Raw genomic sequence first — 12,734 nt, 5'->3', positions numbered from 1 at the left:
GTGTGTGTGTGTGTGTGTGTGTGTGTGAGAGAGAGACTCTTTGGCAGTCAACTTCTCAGTGTCCACTGTAAGTTGAGAGACTCTGGCTGAGAATTCCTACTGTGGTTCATTGCTGTAATATTCCAGAGTAACAGAAGATTCCGGTAGACAACTTAAGTCAAAGGAAGATTCACTGTATTGTGCGTAAACACAGGTTGAAGAAAACTTGTGGGCTAGGGGATTGGTTGCTCAGTCTCTGTGAAGCAGGCTTTGCTAGCTGACTGACAGTCCCTCATTGGTCCTCTTGTCTCGAATGGAGCTGAGCATGTCTGCGACCAGCTCTTCCAGCGCAAAGTCTGGTGCCCAGCCCCAATCTCTCCTGGCATTGGAGTCATCAAACCTCACTGGCCAGCTGTCCGCTGCAAAATGACAATCCAGATGACCACATTACTTCCATCCCAACAGTTGTAGTGAACAACTAGTGAGTTGTAGAGAACAATATCAATCCCACTAATGAGTGCGCAATTAGGAGAAGATAAAACTAAAAAGTAAGAACTCATTGCTTTTAGGCCCATCCAGGAAGGTTGGAATGAAAACCTCATAGAGTTTTAACTCATCACAGCCTATAACAAGTAAATATCGTTGTCTCCCATGAAAGATGCAGGCAGTCAATAACAAGATGCATCATCCCTCCAAGTTTCATCAAAATTGCACCAGGGGTGTCTGAGGTATCACATAAATATCACAAAATTTTGACCTTTAATTTGGTAAATGTTGGAACACAGTGCGAAGATGCATCGTCCCTAGCAAGGTTTGTCAAAATTGGACCTGTGGTGAGATATCACCTGAGAATTCACATTTTGACGGACAGACAGAGGGATGGAGGCAACCTGATCCGCAGATTTCATCACGTGGGGAACGAAAACACACACACACACACCACAGACATTTAAGACGTACCGATGGTCTGGCGGACAGAGTCAGGATTGTAGGTGACCTTGAGGTGAGGCAGATGCTTGCGGATTTCCTTGGCCACCTCTTCTGGGGTGAAGCTCATGGCAGCGATGTTGTAGGTGCGCAGGGACAGCTGGCACTCTGGAGCCTGCATGAACTCCACTGTGGCACGGTGGCAGTCGGAGATGTGCATCATGGGAAGACGGGTGTCTGGGCGCAGGTAGCACTCGTGGTGACCTGTGCTGAGAGCATCGTGGAAGATCTGGACCGCATAATCTGTGGAAAGAGAGATGAGGAGTGCTTAGTCCATAATTTCTGGTTGATCGTGAGCTTGCGGCATGTATTCTAAGCGGAGGTGAGGTGAAGGAATACCTGTCGTTCCTCCCCCAGGTTGTGTATTGGCTGAGATCACGCCAGGGTAGCGTAGGCAGCGGAAGTCCAGGCCATATTTATGATGGAGATACTAAAAGAAAAAGGAAGCAGACAAGATGGAGATCATATCCTGCTACATTGTGAGAATCCATGGATGGGAGTGGGTCCACCAGTGTATACATGCGTGCATAGGTCAGTCTGTATGGGTGTGTGTGCATGTGAAGATAGTCCAACCTCCCCCATCAGTTCTCCGTGCACTTTGGACACCCCGTAGATGGTTCGAGGCCTTTGGACACAGAGGTCCGGCGCGGGGTCCCGGGGAGAAGAAGGCCCAAAGGCTCCAATGGTGCTGGGGACGAAGAGACGCAGGCAGTTCTCCAAGGCCAAGTCCAGCACATTATGAAGGCCTAGATGGATAGCAGCAGAGGTGTCAACTTTGCTCGAGTCCCAAGTCAGTCTCAACTGTTGAGGCACAAGTCTCAAGTCAAGTCCCAAGTCTAAATGTAGATTTTCAAGTCCAAGTGAAGTCCATGTCTTTAATGTCAAGTCTCAAGAAAGAAAACCAAGTCAAGTCAGAACAAATCAAGAGTCCAGTATCAATTTAATATTCTAAAGAAAACAAAATATCTAGGACTTTTCAATGCAATATGGTTTTAATAGGATAAAAACTTGGTAAGAGCATCATGAGTTTGATTTCTATAATCAGTTCCATCTTCAATATATTCAATCATTCCATAAAAATTCAATACAAACAGAAAACAGAATTTAAATTCAGTCGTTTGGTGGAACAAATCTCATAACTTTCAATCGAAGTAATTTACACATGCACAAAATCTTTTGTCAAGACTTTAGAAACCTTTTCAAGTGATCAAAGTACAAGTCTGACTTGAGTCCAAGTCATGTGACTCGAGTCCCCACCTCTGGATAGCAGAAAAGAGTTTAAACAGAATCGTCCATAAAAGGCGGCGCATGGTGTTTGTGTACAATATTGGAGCAGACCTGTGATGTTGATCTTGCGCGCCAAAGCCACATTAGCCTCTCCCACAGCGCTGAGCAGAGCGCTGTAGTGCACCAGCCAAGTGATACGATTATTTACAATCAGTTCTCTGAGGTGCTTGTAGTCCAACACATCGGCATACACAAATGGGCCTAATGGGAAGAGAGAGGGAGGTGGGGAGATCACTTAAGGGCAGGCAAGGAAGTAACAAGGAAGTAAGTTGTACATTCTGTGAACTGTGAGTGGGAGAAGAATGTCAACTGTGTGAGAAAAACAGAACATCTTAAATATTAAAAAAATGACTTCCATTTGATTTTGCGTACCACTGCTGAACACATGTGGTGGAGGCTTCTTTATGTCTGACAGGATTACATTCTCTGTTCCGTACTGTTTCCTAAGAATATACAAATCATCACATTCAAATCAGAAATATTTTGAATTTTGAACATTTTGCAAACATTCAGGGAATTGTGAATATCTCACCTCAGCATCTGTGCAAGTCCCACACCTAACTGTCCAAGGCCACCTACATACAAAGACAAAGATATATACTGTATTTACATCTGTCCACATAAAAGAAAAGATGTTTGGAGTTGTGCATGAATATGAAATACATGTTTTCGATGCACCATGCTTCAACAGCAACCTTTTTTTGTTGTCACCACAGCTTTATCCAGAGACAAAAAGTGCGTGCAGGCTATTGTTCTCCCCTCAGTCACTCACTGGCTCTTTTATGGCACCAGCACTGTCTGCAAGCGATCTATTGTGATGAGTCAAAATGGGGTCCTGCTGCCAGTGACCAGTGAAAACAACTCGAAAAGAAAAAAATGACGACACATGCGTCTGTAGTATCCTCCCATTGATGCCACAATGTTATGAATCCTCCCTCGGAACAAAGTTCTTGCACTTCATTGTACTGTATTTGGAACCCAGGACCTACTGGGAAAATGTAGTTGGGTTGAAGGAATAAGTAACACTCTCCCCTTCCCTTGAGCAAGGCATTGATCCCCCATCTGATCCAGTGTAGCTGCTCAGTGACCAACAGTAGAAGATTGATTGTACTGTGCAGCTCCAAGGTGTGTGTGCGTGTGGTGTGTGTGTGTGTGTGTGTGTGTGTGTCTGTGTGTAACTGTATGAACGTGAAACTAGATAAATAAAGAAGCTACAGTGCGCTAGAAAGAAAGCTATATGCCACCTGTGATGAGGACGCGGGGGTTGTCCCGGGGAAGCGCGGGGTTGCAGGTCTCCTGGCTGTTCCACCTGCTGGTCTGCCGGGGCGAGCAGCTGAAGCTCCGGCCGGGCAAACTGCGCGCCCTGCTGCGACACCCGCGGCAAAACGGGGCCAGCAGAGCCGCAGTGGACACACAGACCCGCACACCCGATTGCATCTCGCACAGCAGTGCCTGAAAAAGTTGTGCTGAACATAATTCTCCAGGCCATACTGCTGAACTGCAATTTCTACCTCCCAGTATTAACCATCGCGTTAAAATCATAGTATTACAAACTGAAAAAGAGCTGAAATAGGAAGAATATGGGAACATATTACCTGTGAGCTGACAAAATCCGGGATCCCTGTCAGATCAACGGGCGATCACTTGTTGATCCGGGACCAAAAGTTGCAACTCGTAGTCGTACTATTCCACTTAACAAATTTATGAAATAAGAGCTGATAAAAAGGATGTCGTGGCATTTAAGTGTTAGAATTAAGAGATTACCATCCGATTGGTTACTGTTTGAGCACTAACCGAACAACCATTGGGTAAATAAGCAGGTGTAGAAAGTCATGCTGGGGTATGTGGTTCTTGTCCAGTTTGTGGAATCACCGGGGCTCGTGGCTCTGGACTGAACAGGACTACAGTCTCCAGCTTGCAAAGCTCCATGTGTGCAAACATGCTGACTTGCTGCTCACGGGGATTTGTATTGTGAAGAGTGTTTAGCTGAACTTAACAGGACTGGGAGGTGTGTCAGTTGTAGCCTTCTTCTATTGATAGTATTTGTGAGTGGAAATACACAGGGAAGTAATTTAGACCCATTTGCAATTACAATAAATACATATTTTGAGAGAATTGAGCATTCCATGGACAGTTTAAATAAAATAAATGTGAAAATACACAGGGCTAAATATATTTTTTTTCTGAGTGGACATTAAAGGAAACATCAAAAATGATACCAACAATGCAATTTCTTCAAAAACAATTTTTATGAAAGCATTACTCAACATAATACATAGGATGTTTATGAAGGAACAATTCCACAGTAGAAAAGCATTGCACATTGGTAACAGTCCACCTTAAACGGCAAAGTACTCATCCCTCATCAGTCAGGATGATCATCCAACACATTGTATTTTCACTTTGTCTGGGTATTGAAAAGCCCCACATCAGATGAGTGTCAACTTTCCCCACTCAATCACCATGTTCCTTATCTCCTCCTGGGCCTCTTCCAGGTGACGAGCCTGTTGGGTCCACCTCAGAAAAAAGGCTGAGGATGAGAGTGATGATGGGAGTGAGTCAGAAAGAATATTCTTGCTAATAATAAAACATTCTGGCATAAATTCCTAGCATCAAAGTCACCAAGACCAGAAGCATACAAAACTAAACAACAAAAGCATCATACACTGATCAGATAGGAGGCTTAGATGAATGAGCATCACTGGTGATAGTAATTAACATGTCAAAAAAAAGACAAGAAGATGAAGTTTATATGTATGCGTCTACTTAAGCTCACCTCTCCAGAGCTGCAGGGACTGGGGGTGGACTGAGGGCCAGATGGCCAGCTCAGTGGGCTCATACAGGGGGTTGGAGTAGCTGTCTCTCTCCCTGGGCCTCAGCAGGGCCTGGAACAAACAGTGAGTCTTCTCCTTCACCCCTAAGGCACACCTGAGAATGAGGGAGAGAGAACGAAGAGTGAGGTGGTCAGGTGCTGCAGCAGGCGACAGAAGGAAATAACACCCTTTATTTGACCCATAGGGATGTGATGTGTGAATTCAGAGCCTGGAATGTCAAACCCGTGACTGACCTCTCCTGGTCGCTGTTACAGAGGAAAGTGCCGTAGTCGGAGGCGTAGGCCTCTGTGGCCAGCCTCAGCAGCAGGGCCTCGGTGAAGCCCAGTGCCAGGGGGAACTGGCGCCACAGCTGCCACACGCAGTCCAGCAGCAGCAGGAAGACTGGCGCCTCCTGCTGGAGACGGGCGTGGGAGTGGGCCGAGTGGGCACACCGCTGCTGCAACGGGTGACCCGCCTGGGGAGGATACACAAATATATATCAGAAATATATTGTTGGTTTGTTGGTTATTTGGTTGGATTGGTATCAAAATCTCTTTTCATGGTAATGTTAGAAAAGTAAGTAACACAACTTAATGAGAACATTGTGTTACTGGCTATGGGTTGTGATGAAGGAAATGCATATTTATTTATTTATATTTATTTATTCCAGAGGGTCCATCACTTAATCTTAAACTTAATTTAAACAAATGACTGCAGGTTAGCCTCAAGGTGGTGTTGTTACATTGTAGTTGACGTGGACCAGCTGAAATCTAATTGGTTACACTTAGATGTACAGCTATGACTAACAATATGGAGGATGATCTGATAGAACAGGATTTATGCCTCTGAGCGCATCACTGGCAGAAGCCTGGCAATGGTTTCTTGAATGGCTTTTGTTTGTATCATATCCACCCATAGTTCATGATACAGCAATCATTGCCATCATGACTGACAAAATATACTGAGCTGCATAACCTGCCCTCTTGTGGATTATCATGTACACAAGGTTGATATCAGTTGCCCTCCAGCTGTGGAACTGTGGAACTGAAAGATAATTTTTAACTTGCAGCTGTAATGTCAGATCCCTCAAAAAATATACAGCACTCGAGGCAGACATTTGTTGGAAAAGTGAAATAACACTCTCATTTCACTCTCATCTTTTTGGGTGACTGTCTGACAATAAGAGCCACCGAGGGCACAGGGGGGAGTGAAGGGTCAGATTTTATGTTAACCCCATGACCGCTACATGAAATAATAGCAAGCCAATTCAACATTTTGTCAAGACACGCCCTGCTAAGAGGATATTGTGGGAAAGCAAAAGACTTGGTCATACCAAACAAAAAACAACAGCAAACTCTGTGGTACAACCACAAACATTAATGGCCAACATACCAATTATAATACTATCTGTCCTCACTTTGGGTGTAACTGCTTCACCTTTAAAGATTTTTGCAACAGTCTTTAGTTCACTGGGGTATTTAGATAAGTAGATATTTGGAATGCTTAACTTTGATTTAAAACCTTCACTTTTCTATGCACATTACAGAAGTCACTGAGCTTTAATTAATACAATTAGCGTTCTGCATCCCCAAGATGATTTCAGACTCAAAATAAGTTGTGCAAAAAATGTTCACAGTTTGGGATATATCTTGGAGATAACGCATAAAACATATCAGCTTTGTTATGTGGGTGAAGTGGCACTTTATTTAATTTGACCATTGTTACCAATACTGGTGTGTATTTCTCTCTCTCTCTCTGTTTAACTTCAAACAGGGACAGCTGACCCGAAGACAAAAAAGAGAGTGATAGAGGTGTTTTCTCAGGCAGAGTGTAATCTCCAGGAAGACAATGAGAGATTGTTTCTGTAACTATATGTAATGTTTGTGTGTTTTTTATCTCATGATGACCTATGCCCAAAATTTATTCTCACGAGTATTTGCAATGGCGACAGACCCCAAGCATGTTTCACCTTTCAGTACATTTGCAGCTGCATGTACAGTATGCTTGCTTACACACACACACTCACACACACTCACCTGTACCCACTCCCTTTCCAGCAGAGCGAGGAAGCCCTCTAGTGTGCGGCAGCATGGGTCCATGATGAGCTGAGCCAGAGTGCTGATGAGCAGAGTGGAGTCCGTCCCTTCAGAGCCGTGAACCAGAACCGAATGACCGTCCCTGGCAAAACCAACAGACACACTACAGTTCTCCTGCATGCAGCAGCTAGAGGCGAGCCTGCGCTCTGACTTCTCTGCAGAAATGCATGTGTGTAGGGAGCTATGGGTGTGTGTACTTGGCTAAATTGGCTAATGAAACTAAATAATATCTGATGTTTATCCTTAAAGCTGCACTGGGCAATTTTATATGCTTGCAGCCCCAAATTGCAGCGAGACGTAACTGTTTGAATTTTGACAACTGCAATACCCAGAAATCATGTAACATGATGACAGTAATCTGTGCACTCCTCAGATCTAAATTTCTTCTTCGTTGTGGCTGATGGGAATGTAGGTGAAGAATTTCAGCCACTGTTGCTGAGTCAAGCTTTGTCTTGGTAGAGTGTTGGTGTTTAGAAGCTATTGTTGTATTTTGCTCTTAAGTTTTGATTTGTTAATTCCTGTGCTCAGATAGAGAAGATGTCCTGCCAGTAACCAGGCCCAGCTCACACATAATAATAATAATGATAGTAATGCTAATTTGGGCAAATAGGGTGAATCTAGGGTATCTCAATTAAGGGCGGTGTAGCACTGCAGTCTTCTCAGTTGCAGCCCCACTTTGTGATTTGCTGAAAAGACAGGTGTATTTTTACATGAAAAGGTGAAGGAGGCCAGGGTCAAACTTAATGTGTTGAATGAGTTACCACTGCATCACTCCCCATAAATGCGTTAATGTCCCCAGAGTTCAAACCTCCCTTGGCCACTCCTCATTCCAGTTCGCTGCTCCCACTGACTGGAATGAGTTGCAAAACACTTTAAAACTGGACACTTTCATCTCTGTCTCTGCCTTCCAGGACTTTATCACAGACATTTACTGGCAAATGACTACATTAACTTCTCTACCACATTTTAATTGCTTTTCGTGGTGTCCTTGTTGTTGATGGTGTTTTTTGTTGTGCTGTTTGCTGTCCTCATGTGTGTTTGGGCAGCTTATACCTGTGCCACTTCACTATCTCTTTCAACCTGATTGTTTCTATTATGTTTTCCATTGCCTGCGGAGAACTGCTAGCCTTTTTGTCTCCCTGTTTTTTCCCCTTTCGCCCAATTGACTTGCCTGGTTACATAAAGGTTAAATAAAAATTGAATCAAATTTTGTTGTAGCTGATGCAAATGTTGCATATCTTTGCATTTATTCTACTTATGTATTATGTGTATCTAACAAAATGACTATTATATTACTGTGTTTTTACTAGCTCTATGTGAAGTTTTCATGATGAAAACAGTTTATCAGTGAAACAGAGTTGCGAGGAAAATGTATGTATCTACAGTCAATATTCATGTCTGACCAGTTTCATTTCAATACATTTGAACCGTGGGATCCTTGCACAGCGCTCTGCACACAGTTTGCAGCAGTACAGCTGTGTTACAGATTAAGCAGCGACACCCTGGCTGTGGTACCTACCTCTCCACACACTCTGCCAGCAGGCCAGCGGTCGACAGGGCGGTTTGGACGTGAGACAGCCACTTGGAGTTCTCTAGCTTACTGAGCCAACGGTCCATATTGTGGGACTGGTCTCCACAGGCCTCCACCAGCTTAATTAGACTCTCCTGGAGTGCTTTACCCCTGTACACACACACACATATATATATTTACACACACTTGAAGTTGCAGGAAAATGCCGTGAGTGAGGCATAACTTTGATGGGAGAGGTCAACAGCACCTACTATCACTATTCACTACCACTTTTCATTACCGCCATACACACACACACACACACACACACACACACACACACCTTTCCATCTGTCTGTGCAGTCTCTTCCAGCAGCTGTAGGTGGATTTGGACTCGAACCCACCGCCTGTCATCCGGGCCTGCTGAACCTGCTGACTGGAACGGGTGTCGATGATGTAACCTTTGTCCGAGCCGTCGATCACGGCCTGGAGGAGGAGCTCATCTTCCCTGCAGCGCTTCCTATTGGCTCCTATCAGCGGCTGACTGCTGCGCATGATAACCTGAGTGTTGGATTAATCAGAAATGTTTGTTTGTGTGTGAATCGTAGGCTACATTATCCTGTATACAATAACTCAAGTGAAGGTATCTGTCTCTTCATTGCTCTCTATATCTCTCTCTCTCTCTCTCTCACACACACACACACACACACACACTGCGAACACCTCACCATGCCATTCTTCCTGTGGTAGTAGCAGAGAACGGGGAAGCGTCCTCCCTGTCTGAACCTGGCCACCTTCAGCAGCATGTCATCATCTATGACCTTGGGGACAATGACAGCCGGAGGGTAGGAGGGACACACTGAGTAGTCTCTGTTTACATCACTCAGCCTCCACCTGTCATGCTGCAAACAGAGGAGACAGAAGGTGATGAGAGCCAGGCACAGTGACTGACTGACTGACTGAATGAATGAATGGATGGATGGATGAATGAATGAAGATGCTCGAAAGGAGGGGATATTATATTGTTAAAGCTATTGTTAAAGCTACACTATGCAACTTTGCATGTTGGTGGCTCCAAATGGCAGTGAGAGGTAACTGTTATTTAAACTTCAACACCCAGAAATCATGCTACTATTATTTTTTATTTTGTGCTTGTGCTTTCATCATTGCTTTGCCTCGTGTGATGTTGATTGTCTGTCTGCTGGAAAGCACTTTGAGTTGCTTCTCTGCATGAAAGGTGCTATACAAATAAAGTTATTATCATTATTATTATTATATAACGTGACATGAGTAAACTCTGTTGCAGCCGCACTTTGTGATTTAGGCTAAGACGGGTGTATTTTTACATAAAAATCTTGTCTAGTGCAGCTTTAAATGTTAATGAATGCTTCATGATGAAAAAAAAATACACTTGACAAAACTAAACTGCATAATTCATCTTCATGAATAACCATCAAATTTTTCAGTTTATGCTTTCCGCTTGCCCCCTGCATTCAGGATTCACTGTCTTGCTCAAGGACACTGAAGGACAGTCTCCTTCACCATGCTAGACCATGCTAGGCTGTCTCCCCATGTAATGTACTCATATCCCACATAGTACACCATGTGCACTTTATTGGGTCTATGTGGCCCGTTGCCACATGCAGCATTGCCCTCGGGGTCCTCTACCACTTACCATAATAACATTCCCAGAGCGGGACCTATTTCGAGTAAGCAAGGATTCAAGCTGTTTGCGGCACATCTAATATACGAGCTACACGATCCAGCCAGTCTGAAGTAAAGGGAAAACACATGTATGCTGTGGTGATAGTGCTGCAACAGGGGATGTTCTGCATCTTGACCCCGACATTCAGTGTGCCTGACATTTTCCTGTCATGTGGCTGCTTGGATCATTGTTGGGAATGATTGTCTCTGAGTGTGTGTATCAGTGTGTGTGTATGTGAGAGCGTGCCTGTGGGTGTGTATGGTACATTCCTGTGCTCATCTGTGTATTGGCGTATCAGTGAGTGTGAGTGCACATAGTCGTTTATGTTTCTTACCAGCTCCTCCATCTGAGCGTAGTGCTTTTCAGGGGTTGAGAGACCCCACTGGTCCGGCAGGTTGAGATCAGGCGGCCTGTAAAAGAAGGGATACATCTCCGAGACGCAGTCCAGAGAGGACAGGGTCTAGAGAGAGAGAGAGAGAGAGAGAGAGGGAGTGTTGTGAGAGACTGGGAGAGATTGTTATCGGACTTCAAAGCAGACATGAGGGCGCGGAGGAAATAGCAAGAAGGAGAGGAACAGCGATCACATCATGAGACAGAAAAACAACTACTGACTCCCTTAACCTGGTGTACTCTGTTTCTGTGAATAAGGGCAGAGGGGGATTAACTATTGTACCTCAATAGAGTGGGCAATGTTGAGACACTGCTCCATGCCTGGGATGTCGAGCTGGAGCACACACAGGTCCTTACACTTGATGGTGATGGTCCCTGAGGATCCAGATATCCTGGACATGACGCACACACACACAGCATTATGAAACTTACGCAAGACAATGAAACAATAGGCTGCCCCTCCGTCCGTCCGCCCTCCCCCCTCAGCACCCCATGTTTTGACTCTAGCACTGCAGAAAACTTTTACTGGCAGCAGGAAAGGAAGACAGCAGGGCAAACCCCAGTCAGCTGGGCTGTGTGGCAGGAGAGCTTCTCTTGCTGACAAATGGGTCCAGCCTTGGTTTTCCCTTATTAACCATCCACTTATCAAGTGGTTTAAGCAATGTAGCTTCCGTAAAGCGAAAAAAACCCAACAACAACAGGGTTCATAGCAGGCAATAGTGAGAGTGTGTCTGGTAGGTGACAAGAAAGAGGAATGGGTGTAAACTTTGTAAAGGATTAGCAAATTTCCTCATCCTCAGCACTGGGGGCGAGGAGAGCAGCACGCGGGCAGAAAACACACACAGCAACACAAATGATGTCCAACCTTTCACTCTGGCCTGCACTAGAGAGGAAGCCGGAATAGCCCAAAAGGTTTTCCACACTGGTTAGAAAGGATTTGAGGGATACAGGAATTAGACATGAATTAGACACTCAAGCAGATTTCATGTTGATTAGTTGTTGTTGATTAGTGTGATTATCTGTTTGACCATGACCAAGTTTTCTATACAATTCATAAGGTCAATATAGGCCACATCACTGCAAAAAAGATCTATCATAACAAGTCATTCAGTGTGGCATTGAGGCTTAAAATATTGTTTTTCTTAAGTGAAAAAATATATATGTCAATGAAGTGTGATAATTCCAATGCAGATCAAGTTGTTTTATGAATTCTCTTGATTCAAGTGTAATTTTCTTCATACTGGTGGACTGATCTGTCTTATTTCAAGACATTATCAGAAATGTCTTGAAACACATGAAACTGCAATGGAAACAAATGAGATGATCACACCCCAATTGGAAACATTTTTTTTCACTCGTCTTACAAATACTTTATGATTCAATACTCGACTAAATGACTTGTCGAGATGGACATTTCTCGCCCCTCACCTCTTCTCTATGGCATCGATGTTCCTGAGAAGCAGGAAGACCTGCCGCGAGCCGCCCTCCTCCCTGTCCGAGAAGAGGAGGTGATGCCCGGTGATGCACAGTGTGCCTCTGCTCGGCTGGTGGAACGGCTGCCGGAGCACCACAGCCTCCACATTGGCGGTCTTGATGTGCTCGGAAAACTCCATCAACTCCCCGCTAAACCCGAGTCTTCCGCTACTGGACGAGTGGACAAGAGGCCCCCCTCCTTGACTCAAAATCACTTCCTCGCCTCTTGTTTATAGTTAGACTGAAATTGAAAACGTGATTCTTGAGCCACTCCGTCCCCTCCCCTTTCCTCACCGAGTCGTTGGTAGCAGCTCTCTGTTTGTTTGACGATAAGGAGCCTATAAATAGATGTTCTTTCATTTTCTCCCAGCCGTAGCCAGGCCCGAAGTTGCACCTTTTTAAAAACAAGTGGCTGAACACTGCACCGCGCTGAAAAAATGTGAAAACATCTTGTGGGTACAAAAGACGGAAGTGAACGTTTCCTGAGAGCAACA

At 44.6% G+C, this 12,734-nt stretch overlaps 2 protein-coding genes across 3 annotated transcripts; both read right to left on the bottom strand.

Moving 5' to 3' along the window:
* Positions 1-252: 252 nt before the first annotated feature.
* Positions 253-3,690, bottom strand: tdh2 (L-threonine dehydrogenase 2). Its single transcript, XM_071524738.1, has 8 exons — positions 3,498-3,690; positions 2,786-2,828; positions 2,626-2,696; positions 2,305-2,454; positions 1,540-1,712; positions 1,306-1,396; positions 940-1,209; positions 253-398 (listed from the first exon to the last, which is right to left on the bottom strand). The coding sequence occupies exons 1-8, from the start codon at positions 3,688-3,690 to the stop codon at positions 253-255; spliced, it is 1,137 nt and encodes a 378-aa protein (XP_071380839.1).
* An 829-nt stretch (positions 3,691-4,519) lies between these two features.
* Positions 4,520-12,659, bottom strand: LOC139648553 (myotubularin-related protein 9). 2 transcript variants are annotated; one of them, XM_071524718.1, is made up of 11 exons: positions 12,196-12,659; positions 11,633-11,689; positions 11,051-11,159; positions 10,712-10,837; positions 9,401-9,574; positions 9,016-9,233; positions 8,682-8,843; positions 7,103-7,244; positions 5,321-5,541; positions 5,030-5,181; positions 4,520-4,783 (listed from the first exon to the last, which is right to left on the bottom strand). In XM_071524718.1, the coding sequence occupies exons 1-11, from the start codon at positions 12,378-12,380 to the stop codon at positions 4,683-4,685; spliced, it is 1,647 nt and encodes a 548-aa protein (XP_071380819.1). In that variant the 5' UTR covers positions 12,381-12,659; the 3' UTR covers positions 4,520-4,682. The 2 variants fall into 2 exon arrangements, with proteins under 2 accessions (XP_071380819.1, XP_071380820.1); XM_071524719.1 differs by lacking the exon at positions 11,633-11,689.
* Between the last annotated feature and the right edge of the window lie 75 nt (positions 12,660-12,734).

Source organism: Centroberyx affinis, unplaced genomic scaffold (assembly GCF_046629955.1).
Source record: "Centroberyx affinis isolate AG114_WGS23_722 - 3 ecotype Tasmania unplaced genomic scaffold, CSIRO-AGI_Caff_v1 ptg001226l_1, whole genome shotgun sequence".
NCBI lineage: Eukaryota > Metazoa > Chordata > Actinopteri > Beryciformes > Berycidae > Centroberyx > Centroberyx affinis.
This window is presented reverse-complemented; position numbering and strand designations above follow the sequence as displayed.